General features: G+C 38.6%; 1 protein-coding gene across 1 annotated transcript in view; it reads right to left on the bottom strand.

Moving 5' to 3' along the window:
- Nucleotides 1–17,941, bottom strand: part of ppl (pumpless) — a 45,079-nt gene extending 27,138 nt beyond the window's left edge. The window contains exons 1-2 of the mRNA XM_067146158.2: nt 17,639–17,941; nt 10,768–10,847 (exon numbers count right to left, since the gene is read on the bottom strand). Of these exons, the coding sequence (XP_067002259.1) occupies nt 10,768–10,847; nt 17,639–17,798 (240 nt within the window). The 5' untranslated portion in view covers nt 17,799–17,941. The remainder of the gene's footprint in view (nt 1–10,767; nt 10,848–17,638) is intronic.
- Between the last annotated feature and the right edge of the window lie 781 nt (nt 17,942–18,722).

The raw sequence follows: 18,722 nt of genomic DNA, 5'->3' as shown, positions 1-18,722 counted from the left end.
GTCACTCGGGCTGCGCCTGGACCCCTCGCACGTGCCACATGTCCCTGCGCCAACCATCTTCGCCACAGGCGCTGCACCGTGGACACATCCCTATGGGTATCGGCTGCGATTTGACGAAGCGACCAACCTGCCCTTCTCAGCCCGATCACCATACCCCTCGTAAAGTCGCCTGTCTGCTGGAAATGCCTCCGTTGACGGCGGCCTGGCATTCTTAGCTATACATGTGTCCTGTGGCACACAACAACACGTTCTACAATGACTGTCGGCTGAGAAATCACGGTACGAAGTGGGCCATTCGCCAACGCCGTGTCCCATTTATCGTTCGCTACGTGCTCAGCACAGCGGCACATTTCACATCATGAGCATACCTCAGTGACGTCAGTCTACCCTGCAATTGGCATAAAGTTCTGACCACTAGTTCTTGGTGTTGCATTTGCTCTGTCAGTCAGTGTAATTCGCATTACGGTTTTTCACTTTTTGTCTGTCATTCCACCACCATCCCATCCTTCTAGATCCTCTCTCATTTCTCCACATTATTTTACTTTATTTTATCACTATGTCTTTCACTGTTGTAATTTGGCTAGGCTGATGATGGTCCACAGTGGACCAAAACTAGTACCTATTAATATCATTGTAATGTTTTTGTAAAACATCAAATGATTTTTAGTATTGAGAAGGTGGAATATTAAAATTTTGTATTTACTTTAAGCACACATTACATATCACTTGTAGAAGCTACATTTATATTATTTTATATGAACTGTTTCATAATGTTATTCCTCTGTTCAATCAGATCATTCCTTCTTCTCTTTTCTTGCCATTTCTTTTCGTCCAATTCCATTTTTCTTTCAAATTTTACTTTCTCAAAATCTAACCTATCCTTCTGATACTTTAAACACTCCTGCCTAAAATTCCCTAGCACATCAACTCTATATTTCTTTCTAACTGACCTTGCTGAGCTCCTGTTTTCAGGCGATAATTTGTTATTAGGAGTTTGATTTCTTACGGTCGGGTTGGGATCATCAACTGCTACGGAGGCTGCCTCACTGCAAGAAGCAAGACTTCCTTCGGCTGTTTCACACTGTGTGATTACCGGGAGATGGGCAGTTGTCGTGGTGGATAAGATAAGTTCAGGGTAAATATTCCGTTTCTTCTGAAAAAGCTCGTCCATCTTGTTGGCATACTCAAAGGTCTTCCGACCCCTCCCTGTTTTGTTCATATTGTCTATGTATTTCTTATAATTTCTCTCTATTACACGCCATCTATTTTCACAGTTGGCTGGGGAAACTTTCACACTAAACTCTTCATTCAGTTTCATTGCAATTAACAACCACAATCTCTTCATATTCCTAATTTCCAGCGACCCTACTTTGTTCCTGTATTTCTTGAATTGGTCTATTAAAAGTTTTGTGTTATCATGTGACCATGACCTATACTCAACATCACTATTTGCTGCAGATGTGCCTTGAAGAATCAAAAATTCTTGAAGTTCTTCTGTAAAAGAAAAATAATTGTATCGCAATCTAATATACGTTCTTTATTTCCATTGTATTATTAATGGACACTATAATACTATTCTGTAAAAATCCGTAGAATTTACACAATATAGACGTCAATAATTTGTTTTATTCGTACCTTGCATGTTGCGTTCAATTTTCCTCCTTTTATTCCAAATGAGTAATGTATTTACGACAAAACAACTCTCAGTAAAACACAATCAATGAATCAATCCATCAATCAATCAAATCGAACAGAAATTAATTGGGAAATGTGCTGACATCTAGTGGTAATATTTAGTACTATGTGACCGTTCACGCAGGAAAGAATCTGAAATTGTTTCCAACTGTTCCTAATCCGTGCATGCGCTCTCGTACAAAACACAAACTATCATGGATTTACTGCACGAACAAAGCTATTATAAATTTTCCAGCTAACTTATTCCTGGTTGCCAGCATTTCGCTCCCGTGTGCTAAGTTGGGCTCATCAGTTGATACATAGCACACCTACCAAGACGCATAGCTAGTGCATACCGTGGAGGCCACTGCGTAGACCATCATCTGATGGCCAAGCAGGCATCAAGTTTTGGTATTGAGACAAAGTCTCTCATAGTGCATTGGCACTGCCGGTGGCTTCAAGTGGCCTACGCAGTGCCTCTACGGTATGCACTAGCCATGCGTCTTGGTAGGTGTGCTAGGTACCAACTGACGAGCCCAACCTAGCACATGGGGGCGAAACGCTGGCAACCAGGAATGAGTTAGCTGGAAAATTTATAATGTCCAATAATGGACCATTTATATATTGGTATACAGAAGCTTATCATAGACTATCTGATACCATGACATTACTATATGGGTCAGGCAGCAATTGCATCATCCACTTGCCCCGACACAACGCAGGGAATAACCTGTAACTTGACTGAGGGTTACACTGTAACAATACCAAGTTCTAAGCACTAAAACTTATTGTACTTCATATTGGATCATATTGGAATGATTGAAACAGAAATGAGCAGAGAACAACCTGGGAAGTACATTTGCAACAAATAAGTGCATGCAGCGCTCTTCGCCGAGCCAGCAATAGCTACGTTTTAAAGATACATGATCTGACATCCGACACAACACATTGTTTACAGGCCCTCAACATCACAGATATTAACAGATTCTCCAATAAAAATCCGCCAAGAACTAAGAAGTCATGTAATGGCAATTTGGTGCTCTTTGCCTCAGAAGGGGATCGGTGTAGAGCTATATGAAGAGTGCACTCCGACCAACAACTGGATTGGGCATCACCACGGACATTCTTATAGCAAATGGCGAGAGGCAATCAAATAACATCAAATGTTTCTGCAATATGAACTATTCCGGGAAACGGAAACTTCTGTCGCAGATGCGTCAGAGAGAAAGACACACTGGTTCACATTCTGAATTCTTGCCCCTACGGTGAAGTACTGAGAAACTCATGTCACCATTAGGATAAGATCACTGACTGCAGAAGAAAAACTTCCTTGTACATGAAGAAATCCAGGGTTTGTCTACGACAGGGAGCACAAGACGAAATGACATAATTGACTTTAAAGATAATGGCAAGAAAGGCTTCATTATTGATCCGACAGTCCAATTCGAGCACCCTGTTGGCTTGCCTACTGAAGTCCACCTTGAAAAGCAGAACATTTACACGCCCACCATACCATTCTACAAGAATAAATACCAGCTGAATGAAGTATAGAGATTATCGGCCTAATGGTTGGCGCTCGTGGCACACTACTTACATTGTTCACAAAATTCTGAAAGAAGTTTGAGCTGCCTATGAACAACATTGAAAGAATAGTTACTACCACCATACGTAGATATGTACACATCCTGAAATCTGATTTCTTCGGACCTCCATAATTTAAAAAATCCATATTACCGCTATATTTATATATACTGATATGCTTTACTTTGTCCATTGTGGCAACCCGTAATTGCAGGAAGTCGTTCATTTGTTCAATAAATATACAGTATATGAATATATATACAGTAGAGTCTCGATTATCCGACTTAAACGGGACCTGGAGTACGTCGGATCACCGAAAATGTCGGATAATACAGAATAACTTTGAAAATGAACTAAAACAAACAGGAAGGCTATACTGTATTACGTGCTATGTTTTACGGGACTCTATTTATTGACTTATTAATTCAATTGTACAGTAGATGCAGTACTCTTTTCTTACTACGCCTGTAGCCAGGTGCAGGCGTCTTGGCTTGGGCTGCAAGAGTTTTGATGTCAGCATCTTGACATTTAGCCCAGTCTCATCACAATTAAAAATCTGATCACCGGTTAATCCTTCAGCAAGAATTATTTCTTGAAATTGTCTTTTAAATTTCACAACCTCATCGGATTTAGCTGACAGTTTTTCTCCATAGATATTAAGCTGCCCAATGCCGTACCGTTTTTTTCCACCGATCAAGCCACCCCGCACTGGCAGTAAAATTAGGGTCCCTTTATTAAACTCCTTATGGATATACACCGACATTTCTGGCAGAATGGGGCCAGATATTGACAAGCCCTTTCCTGGTTTTTAGTGAACCAAAGAAATAGTGCCTCACTTACTTTTTCGTAATCACATTTTTCACTGTTTTTTCTAATTTTCAGTGCATCACTTGTTGCTCTGGTAGAGCACCACTTTTCAATTTATTCCCTCGTATGCTTCCAGTCTCCCACTGTACCACGTCCAACACCATAATCTGAAGCCATTTTTGGAGAGTTTCCCCTTTGTCCAGTCTCTTTAGCCCACTCTACTTGTCTTCCACAGAAACAATCACTTTCTTACGTTTACTCGCCATACTCACAGAGGATATGAAAACTATAACATCCGCACCCAACCAATACTACATTGAACAATCCTACCGCATGACTGCCCACAGTCGCACCCTCCACACCCCGTGTCCTAGAATTGCATCCACCTAAATTTCAAATGAAGCCTACCAGTGTCGGATAACACGGAGTGTCGGATAAGCGAAGGTCGGTTGAGCGAGACTCTACTGTATCTATATATATAAAATAACTTGTCCTGACTGATTGACTGACTGACTGATTCATCATCGCCGAGCCAAAACTACTGGACATAAAGTAATGAAATTTTGGGGATATATTCATATTAAGATGTAGGTGCTCGCTAAGAGAGGATTTTCGGATATTCCGTCGCTAAGGGGGTGAAAAGGGAGGTGAAATTTTAAAATGAGTGTATCTATATCTCAAAACTTTAAAAGTTTACAGATGTAAAAATTGGTATTTAGAATCTTCTTTAAAAATAAGGAAACACGTATTTTTTTGTTTTCAGAAAATCCCAATAGGAGGGGTGAAATAGGGTGAAAATGGGGGAAAATGGGTTGAATGCCTTTAATCAGGATACCGGTACTTATATCTCAGAAACTGAAGATATTACAGACCTGAAAATTGGTACTTTTGATCTCTTTTAAAAATAAAGAAACACGTATTTTTTGTTTTTGGAAAATCCAGTTAATGGGAGGGTGAAAAAGGGGTGAATTTTTAAAATGAGTGAATCTATATTTCCAAACTTTTAAAGCTTGCAGATGTAAAAATTGGTATTTAGAATCTTCATTAAAAATAAAGAAACACGTATTTTTTTGTTTTCGGAAAATCGCAAGAGGAGGAGTGAAAAGGGGTGAAAAAGGGGTTGAATACCTTTAATGAGACTACTTATATATCAGAAACTAAAGATATTACAGACCTGAAAATTGGTGTTTGGGATCTCCTTTAAAAATAAAGAAACACGTATTTTTTGTTTGTGGAAAACCCAATTAAGGGGGGTGAAAAGGGGGTAATATTTTAAAATGAGTGTATCTATATCTCAAAACTTTTAAAGGTTGTAGATGTAAAAATTGGTATTTAGAATCTCCTTTTAAAATAAAGAAACACGTATATTTTGTTTTCGGAAAATCCTAATAGGAATGGTGGAAAAGGTTGAAAAAGGGGTCGAATGCATTTCATGAGTCTACTTATATTTCAGAACCTGAAGATATTACAGACCTGAAAATTGGTGTTTGGGATCTCCTTTAAAAATAAAGAAACACGTATTTTTTTGTTTGTGGAAATCCAATTAATGGGGGGGGGGGGGGTGAAAAGGGGGTGATTTTTTAAAATGGGTGTATCTATATCTCAAAACATTTAAAGTTTATAGATGTAAAAATTGGTATTTAGAATTTCCTTTAAAAATAAAGAAACACGTATTCTTTTGTTTTCGGAAAATTCCAATAGGAAGGGTGTAAAAGGGTTAATAATGGGTTGAATGCCTTTAATGAGGCTACTTATATTTCAGAACCTGAAGATATTACAGACCTGAAAATTGGTATTTTGGATCTACTTTAAAAGTAAAGAAACACGTATTTTTTTGTTTTTGGAAAATCAAAATATTGGGGGTGAAAAGGGGGGTGAATTTTTTAAAATGAGTGTGTCTACATCTTAAAACTTTAAAATTTACTAATGTAAAAATTGGTAGTTAGAATCTCCTCTAAAAATAAAGGAACACGTATTTTTTAGTTTCCTGTAAATCCTAATAGGAGGGGTGTAAAAGGGTGAAAAATGGGTTGAATGCCTTTAATGAGGATACATATATCTCAGAAACGAAAGATATTACAGAACTGAACATTTGTATATGGGATCTCCTTTAAAAGTAAAGGAACACGTATTTTTTAGTTTTTGGAAAATCCAATTAATGGCGGTTAAACAGGAGTGACAATTTGGGGTGAATTTCTTGAAAGACTATATCTACAGAATATCTGAGAAACGTAAAATGTTGCAGTCGTAAAAAGTGGGTGTTTGGAGTCTCCTGTAAATGTAAAGAAACATAGGTGATTTGTTTTTGGAAACTCCACTTAAGGGGAACTCAAAAGGGGTAACATTTTAAAATGAGAAGTTTTACAGTATATCTAAAAAAACTTAACATGTTACAGAAGTGAAAAATGGTATTTTTTATCGCTATTAAACATAAAGAAACGTGTATTTTTAGTTTTCGGAAATACCACTTGGGCGGGGGGGAGGGCGGTAAAAGTGACTGAAAATGGTGTTGGTTTCTTTTAATTAGGCTACTGATATCTCAAAAATGAAGATGTTACAGACGTGAAATTTGATATTTGCAATCTGCTTTAAAATTAAAGAAACACGTATTCTCGGAAAATCCAATGAAGGGGGAGGGAGGAGGTGAAAGAATTGAAAAATTAATTGACTTAATTGTATGAGAATACATACATCTAATAAAAGCTAAAGTTGTTACAGACGTGAAAATTCGTTTTTGGATCTCCTAAAACCAAAGAAAAACGCGTTTTGGTGGGGAAACCATCTTGGAGGGCGGGAGTGTAAAGGAGTTGAATTCCTTTCATGAGGACACATAAATCAAAAACTGAAGAAGTTAGAGTCGTGATAATTGGTATTTAGAAGATCCTTTACTATTAAAGAAACAAGTATGTTTTGCGGGAAAATTCACTTGGGGGGGGGGGGGGGTATTGTGAAATGAAGTGAAAAAAGTAAATTATTTTTATGGGGATACTTATATCTCGAAACTGAAGGTAATAGACGTGAACATTGGTGTTTGGAATCTCCCTTAAACATAAAGAAACAAGCATTCTTTTAATTTTTTGGGGCGCGGGGGGGGGGGTTGGTGGTAAATTAACTTAACGGCGGTGGGGTGTAGAAGGAGGTGAGACCAATTGATTTTACTGTTATTAATGTACTTATAAGGATCCTCTGTTGCTCAGGCGGCAGTGCGCCGGCCTCTCACAGCTGGGTTCCGTGGTTCAAATCCCGATCACTCCATGTGACATTCGTGCTGAACAAATCGGAGGCGGGACAGTTTTTTCTCCAGATACTCCGGTTTTCCCTGTCATCAGCCATTCCAACAACACATAATAATAATAATATTCCGGACCATCGTCAAATGTGCGGACCGCGCTGTAAACGGCTCCTGGACGGGTAATGACTAAGAATGCAGTCCGGCCGCGGGTTCAGTGCCGCCAAGGCACCCAATATGACAATATGACATCTCCTGAATGATTTTATCCATATTAAAAATGATTATAGGAAAAGATGGCAAATATTTACGGACCCAACTGACCGGGAGGAATACCTGAGCCTAGCCCGGGAAGTACGAAATCGATTGCTGGAAAGGAAGATTGAAAAATGGGAGGAAACGTGCCGTAAAATAATAGAAAACGAGTCAGATCGGGGATTTTGGTGGATTTTCGCAGAAAATGAGTCAGATCGCGAATTTCGGCGGATTATATACTAAAACAATAAGCATTAAATTATAAATGTCAGTATAATACCGTAGCGAAGCACGGGTATCTTGCTAGTATATATATATAGATCCAACTACTCAATACATCAGAATTGATAATTGAAATGAAATTCATAACTTCTTGGTGAAGTCCTCCTCGTGAACAGTCGAGATTTTCTTCTGAAAGCGCAGAGCAAAGTTCATAACTTATGAAGTTTTGAAATTCATAACTTATGATCAGAATTTAGATGTATTCATTCAAATTTCTTATCGTCTTAGTACTAGTTTCAATCAAGAAACTATCATCTTCAGCTCAGCATGATAACACACATCTACGAATTGAATACATAAAATGTCTAAAACATACACAATGAGCAAAAACATGTGTACAAAATTACGATCAATAGAGTTAAATAATTATATAAGCTTTAGTATAGAGTCCACATTACTGGCAATATGTTATCTTGAGATCTAGATATTCCAAGTGTCTAGACATTACTGGAGGTACAGTGTAACTAATCAGATGGTGGAAGTACGTAGGTGGGGGGGGGACTCACCTCACCAGCATTTTTTAAAATTTTATTTTATGGCTTTTAGTGTCGGGAGTGTTCAAGGACATGTTCAGCTCAACTGGTGCAGGTGTGTCTTTTTGACGTCCATGGGCAATTGTGCATCCAAATGTGGGATGATGATGATGTAAGTTAGGGAAAGGGTGAAACCTCACGTCGGAACATAGCCCACTCCTATCAAATAACACCGAGGGTCTACTCAAGGCTTAACGTCCCCATCAAACAGATGAATCAATATCAACAGCGCCATAGGCCTATGCCCTCACTCTAGATGAACACTGCATAAAGGTTTGAAATTAAATCAAAGATTTTGACATGCAATTTAGTGATGAAAAATTGTAGCCTACCACCTCTCCTACCCTGTTGTCCAACATTCTGATGATGACATTTTTTTCACGAACGGGACTCAATCAGGGTAAGGAATAACTTTAGATGGTTTGGATATGTTAAGAGGATGGAAGAGGGAAGGATGCAGAAGTGGACGATGGAGACCCAGATAGGAAGGAGGGCAAGAGGGATATCCAGACTAAGGTGGTTGAAAACAATCAATAATAGTATAATCAGTAGAAACCTGGACTGGAACACAGTTAAGGAGGAATAATGGTGGTTGGATAGGAGAAAATGGAAACATACCATAAAAATTACAAACTATTAGAATCATTCCGTATTGATGGTTTTCACTTTACAAAGGTGAAAAAAATGAGTATATCTTCCTAATTCAATAAATCACATATTCTATCATTAGACGGAGTAAGCAAATAATACCAATATAAATGGTCCGTTATTGGACATTATAAATTATCCAGCTAACTCATTCCTGGTTGCCAGCGTTTCGCCCCCGTGTGCTAGGCTGGGCTCATCAGTTGGTACCTAGCACACCTACCAAGACGCTGGATAGTGCATACCGTGGAGGCCACTGCTAATTGTAGCCACCGGCAATGCCAATGCACTATGAGAGACATGGTCTCATTATCAAAAATTGATGCCTGCTTGGCCATCAGATGATGTAGATGTTGATTCCCATAGGGAATCAGAAATAATTGTTCTGAATGAGTAAATTTATAATACCAATATAAAGCAAATATATAAGCAAATTCAAACATGTTTCGGCTCGTTTGAGCCACCTTCAGAGAAAAAAGGGGGGTTGAAATAATGTACATAATACAAGATCAGTTGGTACCTAGCACACCTACCAAGACGCTGGATAGTGCATACCGTGGAGGCCACTGCGTAGGCTAATTGTAGCCACCGGCAATGCCAATGCACTATGAGAGACATTGTCTCATTATCAAAAATTGATGCCTGCTTGGCCATCAGATGATGTAGATGTTGATTCACATAGGGAATCAGAAATAACTGTTCCGAATGAGTAAATTTATAATACCAATATAAAGCAAATATATAAGCAAATTCAAACATGTTTCGGCTTGTTTGAGCCACCTTCAGAGAAAAAAGGGGGGTTGAAATAATGTACATAATACAAGATAAAAATTGCCAGAAAACACAATGAAGGAACAAATGAAAAAACGAAAGAGAGGCTAGACGCAAACAAAATTAGCACAATATACAATATTTACATCATCATGTGGAGTAAAAAACAACTCACTGTGACAAAAAACACTGAAACAGGGGTTAATGCAAAACCCAGTGGGAGCCAGACAAGACAAATGAATGATTATGACGAATGTTACCATTGATGCTTTCACGGCCTGTACTTATAGACATGATACAAGCTTTTGGGCTTATGACGTGTCAAGAAAATTAGATGAAAATTCTTCACGTTTTGCAGAGAACATTGCTCTGGGTCTTCAGAAGAAAATCTTGACTGTTCACGAGGAAGTTTTCTCCAAGAATGAGGTTTGAATTTCAATGTTAATAATAGAAGTGGTACGTTCATTCGTCACCATGCTTGTGTGAATGTCATACTTTCACATGTGTGTACACGTTACGTGACTCCCTCTCAGAATGATTCTGATGGTTCCGTCAGCTAGCGCTGTATGGTGAGCCATCTGGTGACGAATGAATGTACCACTTACACTTCCATTATTAATGTCTAAATCCAAATCTCATTCTTGGAGAAGTCCTCCTAGTGAACAGTCGAGATTTTTTTCTGAAGACGCAGAGCAAAGTTCTCTGCGAAACAAAGAATTTTCACCTTATTTTCTTGACACAGCATAAGCCCAATAGCCTATATCATGTCTACAATTATGATGAATACAATACTGAATTCATACCTTTCAACATTATTAACAAAAGGGCCGTTTTACTCTTGAAACGATAACTCCCATGATCATTTTTTACTGCTGAGAATGAAAAGCACTCTTCTTCACAGAATTTGAAATTGCAATACATGTTTCCAGCACTGCATAAAAAATGGTAGTATTTCAGGCTGCAAAACTCTTGGTCAAAAAAGGTACAAACCTGAGCATAATCGGATATTCCAATAGTTCCAACATTTCCATCTATTAAAACCCATTCGTGTTTGTCTGTGAATTTCCGTTCTGAAATATAAAATATTGCAGATATATAAAGCATATTTCTTTTTCACCAATTGGAAAACAATACACATGAAGCAGAAAAACAATGCATGAAAAGGAAGATCTTGCAACTACCAAGTTACACACATGAAAATTTGTATTTCCTAGCTTTCTGTAATCTTAGTTTACAACTCATGGTAAACGGTAGGGTTCTATTCATCATCTCTTTCCTGACCTATTAACTCACTGCCAGACATTTTCCAGAGAAACTCCTCAACTTATTTTATTAAGATAATACAAAGCATAAACAAGAGTTCTTGTATACAGTTGAACGTCTCTTCTACGGACATTGTCAGTTCCGTGGAAAATTGTACATTATGAGAGGTCTCTGCTGAAAAAAAAGATGGTAAAAATTAATTGAACATTTTAACAGCAATGAACATCCACCTTAATTGACGATTGGAATTCATTACCTGCAGCTGTCTTACAAGGAGAGGCCAGACCCTGCGTCCAACCGATTTCAACGAGCTTCGATGTGCCTGCCGCTCAACGGTAACTCGTGTAGAAGGGTTTATATCAATACACTTTCGTTTTCAAAAAAATTAAAATCAAATGTCATGACACAGGATCCACTTTGGACCAAGTGAAGGTGATAAAACGTCGAACAAATTTTACTTAAACATGTCGGGTCCGCAACCTAATAATTTCCAAAAAGTTGATCAATCGCAGATTCCAATCCAACGCATTTATATTTGGAGAGTTACAGCACAGTAAACCGAAGCAGTGGCCGATTGGTTACCGTATTTGTGCGTGAACCTCGAGGACATGAGTTTGAGTCTTGTCGCAGCTATAAATTTTGTACAAAATATATACTTTTTGTACAAGTTGCTTTACATTAAAAAATATTATTGAATGTAAATCGCGATTCAATACAGACCCTAAAAATGAAATTTTTGACACTAAACAAGTTGCTTTACGTCGCACTGGCTCAGATAGGTCTTAATGTCGTGTGAGAACATTTAGGCCTATATTAAAGTAGAAAATAAAGTGCAATGCAATTTGCATAATATTTTTGTGGGGGTCCACTGTTGCTCACGTCCACAGAATTTACCTCTTCATTACTCTGCACGTGTCCCCCGGGTGGTGCTAAGCAAGCAACAATAATCACGATGAGACTTAACTATCTTAAACGACCTCTCGGTCAAAGATTAAGGAAAAATAATACCTGAACAGGTCCTTCTCAGGGCCCTCAAGTTCGTAAGATTGGACCATCAATACAAATTTACCAACTCAACATAGAGGGTACAAGCAGAGCAAAGTGTGAATATGGATCACATAGTGCTCGAATGTCCCCTCAGAGCGTTTAGAGGCTCAATGAAGGATCTCCACAACCTAACACAAGAAGCCGTTGAGTGGATTAACCATCTGGACATAGTATTGCGAATAATGAACTTGTGAGTGTGTGTATATGTGTGTATTTTTGTACATATTTTGTAAATAGCTGATATTCCTTTCATCATACGATAAATAAATAAATAAATAAATAAATAAATAAATAAATATTTTTGTTCCATTTTTATTTCCATGTTCCCTCAAATAGTAATTTATTTTACCCAACGAGTTGGCTGTGCGGTTAGGAGCATGCAGCTGTGAGATTGCACTCGGGAGATAGTGGGTTCGATCGCCACTGTCGCCAGCCCTGAAAAAGGTTTCCCGTGGTTTCCCATTTCCACACCAGGCAAATGCTGGGGCTGTACCTTAATTACGGCCACGGCCCCTTCCTTTCTAATCCTAGCCATTTCCTATCCCATTGTCGCCATAAGAACAATCTGTATCAATGTGACGTAAAGTTAATTACTAAAATATACATAGTAGAAAAAATATAGCTGCAAACAGACTTGAACTCACATCTACGAGGTTTGCAGACCAGTACGGTGACCACTAGTCCACCACTCCGGTTTACTGCAGTGTAACTCTTCAAGTATACATGTGTTGCGTTGGAATCGGGGATTCATCAAATTTTTTGGAAATTATTAGGTTGTAAACCTGACATGTTTAAGTAAAATTTGTTTGCCTTTTTATCACCTCCACTTGGTCCGAAGTGGATCCTGCGTCATGACCAGCGCCCGGAAGTTAGGGTGTTTATATTGAAGTGTCAAATAGAGACAAACATATTTCTGTGCGTTTGGGAATGGCAGGACCAGTTTTTATTTTGCCTAATTTACATTATTTGATAGTTTAGTGCTTTTTTTTTTTGCCTCTCTTGAGTTGTTGTGGATATTTTGTGCTGTTGTTTATATATAAAACTTAAACAATGAAAAGAAAAAATATGATTCCAATCTACTGTGTTAATAATAAATGTACTGGGAGGCACATCTCAACTCCGCACATTCAAAAGATGCGCCTTAAAGAACTCGTGAAACTGCTACTACATGAAGTTGGAACTTTAATCAGAAGATGTCACAACTTAAGTATTGAGTAATTGTGTTGTTGTGAAGTTGCCTAAACTGACTGGATTTATTTGCTTTGTGTTTGTTTACTTCAAGAAGTTTAAACTTTCCTCCATAGATGTCATTTCAAAAACTCTGGTCATGCACTCTGGTGCAAGGTGGAAGAACTTATAACTTAAAGAAGTTTTGTATTTCTAGATTTTCATAACTGAATCTATGTTCATTTATTTTTGATGATGATGATGATGATGCTTGTTGTTTAAAGGGGCCTAACATCGAAGGTTATTGGCCCCATTTATTTTTGGGTTGGCAACACTTCTTTTTCATTCCGCCAGTTTTTAACCTGGCCAATCATGAATTTTTGTAATTAATTTTCAACCAATCCCGCATTTCTTGTTCACTTTGAATTAGCCAATAGAAATTGAGAGGATGTGTCCGGATTAGTCCAGAATTCTCTCGAACCTTCCCTGAGGGTATATAAGTTGTGGCTTTTCAAGTTTCCTTGTCTCATTGCTCGTCGTCTTTCTGAGTGTGCGTGTGTTCTTCAGCAGGCAGAACATCAGTCAAGTAATGGCCACACAAATTCTATCTTCCTTGCTGTTTCTGCATACTTATCCGAGGTGAAGGTCCGAATTTCTAACTATGTAACCAACATTTTCTAAAATGTAAAGTTCCGTTCGGCTAATGTAAAAATTTCATAAAGTCTTTAACTGTGAATCGGGGATAGAGAGTGCGTTATCCTCTCGAGTTCCCCTTCAACTTGGTTTGAGGTGACTACGACTTTGTAAATGTTTTTCTTCTTTTCTGTAATGCCTTAAAGTAACCTTCATTCGAGTCACCTCAGTAGCTTGGGATTAGCCCCTGTATATCTGGGCTGAGAGCCCCGTTAGGATTTTATTCTTCATTATCTAGGAGTGCAAGTATACGCCTCCATTCATTTTGTGTTCGGGGCAGTAATCTAACCTGTTCTTTTTCCATTAAGGCCCAGTAGGTTGGGTAATAGATACCCGTGTAAAAGTAGCCTCTACTGTAAATAGTGCCTAGAGAGGCCAGAGAGTGTAAGATGTAATGTAATGTTGCCTTAAGTGGACTGTTAGAAATTTGTTAATGTTGGAGAGCATGTAAGCTCTTTTCTAAGTTTTCTGTAATTGTGAGGGGTGCCTCTTGGAAGGCTAAAGATTGTAACTTTTGGAGCAAGTGCTCTTGAATTGGGGAATTTCTGCCATTGCTTAAATTGTAAATTGTGTAGACTTGAGCTGGTAGCTCAGAACTTGTAAATTTGGGCTTGTAGCCCAAAGCTGTTAAATTCCCTATTCTGGGGTTCTCTATTTTTAATCCCCAAATTTGTCATTGTTATTTCACTAAGTGAAAATTTGTTTTGTTGTTTTGAAGAAATACAACCTTCAGTTCAAGTTTTAAATTAATTATGATATTGTAGATGGACCCATTCACCACAGCACCTTCTTTCACCTCTCTGCAATCCACCAAAACTCGGTAACAATAAAGAAGAAAATTTCATTTTAACTTAAGGTAGTTAAGGTAAGGGTGCATTCTGCCCAAAGGCAGGTCCGAACCTCCGCAGAGGTGTGCCTGAGCCGGAGTTTACGTACGGTAGGGTGACCAGTTCCTTTCCGCTCCTGCATTCCCTTACCCCCACCAACAGCGCGTGGCAAGCCATCATTCTAACTAAGTAGATAAAAAAATATATTTACATAAACAATATTTTAATATTACATAAATTTCTGCTGAGAACTCACTCCTCAAGCCTACTGGTCGAGAGGGTTGCCTCAGGGTCTGGCCTCTCCTTGCTAGAGCCTTTTCCAAAATATGTAAGATGCTTCAAGAATAGACTCCAACATTCCATAAATTGTCTAAACTGTGTATAAATTTCTATGTGATGGTGTCATATTTTAACATAAGGGCCAATCCACTGTACATCGTAGTGTTAAGTTATTAAGGCATCTGAATTATTTAAGGTATGTGTGAATATGTGTATGAATGTGTTGTATTTACAATGGTGAGGTAATAGTTAGTGTACGCGTGATTGTACGGAGTTCGCTCCTTGAGGCTCTTGATGGCACTGCCCACCATCTCGGAGGTTTTCGGATGGGCAGGCTTGGTGTGAGGTTTCTTGGATGTGGAAGCCTTGCTCTTCTTGTGCGACTCCTGGGCCGGAGCCGAGATGGGTGCAGATGCTGCCGATGCTGTTGCTGTGTCAGCCATGGTCACGGTGCAAATGTGTTCAAACGCCCCAAATGTCTGTCTGGGCACCCCCGAGGGGGGCCTTATAGGTGCCGATACCGGCTAAGCTAGTTTTAAGTTTACTTCAATATCATACTACTGTAAGTGATCATTGCTACTGGGATATTTCCCAATTGTGTTGTATAGAGGACCTGTGCTGCTCCTTATAAACAGGTCAGATAACTCGTCTTCATACGCCTGTCGTAGTCATATTGTTTTACCTGTCCTTTTCAGTAGTTTTATGAACATCTAATACCGGCACATAATAACTGATTCATTCGTAATTTAGTTTTCCTTTTCTGGGTTGAACCGTGTATATTATGTACAGTTTGCCGACACGGTTCAAATCAGTGGAAGCTTCCCAAGTTCTTTGAAAACATCCAAGATGAAAATAAAAATCCACAGCCTGTTTCTGGTTTCAACCTGGTCAGGAAAGGAACTTGTTTTGCTCTAAGTTAAGTCTTATTGCGACGATGGAATGGGAGTGGACTATGAGTTGGAAGGAAGCAACTGTGGCCTTAAGAAGGTACAGACCCACCAGCATTTGCCCGGTGTGAAAACGGGAAACCACAGAAAACCATTTTCAGGGCTGCCAACAGTGGGGTTCAAACCCATTATTGCCCGAACGCAAGTTGATAGCTACGTGACCCAAACTGCGTTGCCACTTTCTTGGTGGAACGGAATGAATAAAGCCCCATTTAGTGGCGAGGATAGTTCCTAGTTGCTGGCTGCCAAAGCCTGTCGCACTCCTCTGGAGCAATGATTAATAACTGACAGATGAAATGACACTGGAGACTATTGCTGGAACGAAAGAAGACAGGGAAAACTGGAGTACCCAGAGAGAAACCTGTCTGCCTCCCCTTTACAATGAAAAGACGACTTCCCGACCCTGTAGTTTTAATTTAATAAAATAAGTATTGATTAGGTGGAAGTCGTCTTCTCATTGTATTAGTGTATAATATCAATTCGGAAATGAAACTTATAGATTACAATGCCTCAGCTTTGTTCAGCACAAATCTTGCATGGAGTGACAGATTTGAACGACGGAACCCAGCGGTGAAAGGCTGACGCGCTACTGTCTGAGCCACGGAGGCTTTATTTAAGATAATTCTAGGTAAACAATTGATACAGAATTTGGCACGACTCAGAATATATCCGAGAAGCTATTCCCAGCAACTGGTATCCTGACTCTCAGGACCACTTACTCGGCCACTCGTTGTCCATGGTTCACAAACTAGGATGTGACTACAGTAAATCACATTTATCTCTTAATTAATAAAAAAATCAATTCATGAAATTTTCTAGGAGCAATTGGTTAAATGATAAAATATGTTCAACTCTTCCTCAGTACCTAAACTCAATGGGGAAAGAAGTTATGGCTTGTGGTTTTCACTAGACTAAATTGTAACTGAATTAACAGCTGAAAGACCAGTCAAACAGGTGCAGCGGTCAGCACAAATCTTAACCAGACAGTTCTGCTAAACTTATGCAAACATAACAGTACCGGTACTGTATTAACAGTACAGTTCCTTCCTCAATCACATAATTTCAAGTTTTCTTAGAAGCATGTATTATTCATAACAATCACCTGCAAAATTTAATCACATAATTTTTCATGGTTTGCCACTATTCCTGATATGCTCAAGTCTTATGGCCCAGCCGTTTCCTTCCCAATCCTAACCCAAATCGCTTACACAGGCGCACACTACCAGACAACAAAGTGACAGGTTATAAGAAAGATTTACATAATGAAGGAGAAACAGGGAACCATTGACTCAAAAATGAAACGTGAATAATAAAACACCTAAGCATAAATCAAGGAATTGCAGAGAAAAGATTAACAGCCGTCTTCATAACTTTCTACTACCTAAAACCTGTCGTCTAATTACAGAAATAAATAACTCATTCCATCCTCATAGAGAGAAAACTGAATTAATCGAACCCTATAGTTTAATATTACTCTAGTTTGTACATTCATGCTAACGCATAACATAACCCCACTTTAAATTAAATTGATATACATCTTAGGTTCACCTTGGAATTAATAAATTATTTTCTTCTCATTCTAATCAAGAGAATCAGCTACAGCTTAACTTCATTTGTATATAAAAAATGCGCACTTACCAGTAGCTAAACGAGAAATTGTCGTACTGATTAATCTAATACAATCCAATGTTCTTGACAAATGTTTTCTTTCATGTTGTTTGGAGACACGAAGTATTTGCGTTGTACGTTGGTAAATTGGGAATGAACGCAACACCTGCAAACACACAACCATCTTCATAGGTCCCTCCGCAGCCGTGCAAGGATGCGAACACGCCGTCGTTGGTTGAGCAATGCTATCGAACCAACGGTGCACGTGACTAAATGAAATGATTGCCAGATTTACGAAGCTACGGCTGATGCCGCCGTCTTATTTTGCCACGACGATACGAATAGTATAATTTAGCAAGAAGTTTCAGTCATTATATTTGCTTCCATCCAAAATACAATGATGTGATAAAACGCAACGTGGGTAGGCTAAGAGTAGGCCTATTAGATAACTTCTACGGTTATCCGATAATTCGTATATGTTATTTTCTCATAATAGGCACCAAGGAACATAGAACAAAGTCTTAAATTCTCACCAAGTCCTTCATATGAGATATTTTCATATATAACTTCATCAGGTTAGGCAACGATACCTACGCTGATTCCAGATTATTCTGATCAAAAAGACGATATCGTCGTCGTATATCATTTTTAGGAGCATTGCGATTGATTTATTTTATGGTTAAACTCTTGTTTTTATCTTGCTATTGTTATTTCTCCGGCATACGTTCGAAAACAATTATTTTTCTCTACGTACGGTAGTCCTACATGAATCGTTTTGCGACACCTGCTGGCATTCTTTGCCTATCCTCTTTGATCAGAACCAAACACCGCAGTCCTCAACTTCTATCGATCACTTAAGCTGTCACAGGCAGAAGAAGGAAAAAAAAGAAAGAAAAAACACAACATATTAAGTGAATAAGAACAGCAGCGTGCTCATTTGACAACTATGTATTTTCTTGACCTCCCAAAAAGGGTTATCGTGATAATTTATCATTTATAAGTTTATGTAGGCCTAGTTACGTTCGTTTCCGAGCACATTGCCAAATTCCTGATGGCCACGCGTGCATTTCTTCCAGAAACATAAATTTGTCGGTACAGCATTCGTCCCTGTGCT

The sequence above is a fragment of the Anabrus simplex genome, chromosome 4, assembly GCF_040414725.1.
Source record: "Anabrus simplex isolate iqAnaSimp1 chromosome 4, ASM4041472v1, whole genome shotgun sequence".
In the NCBI taxonomy this organism is placed as follows: Eukaryota; Metazoa; Arthropoda; class Insecta; order Orthoptera; family Tettigoniidae; genus Anabrus; species Anabrus simplex.
Note: the sequence above shows the minus strand (reverse complement) of the source record. Positions and strands in the feature narration are given on the sequence as shown.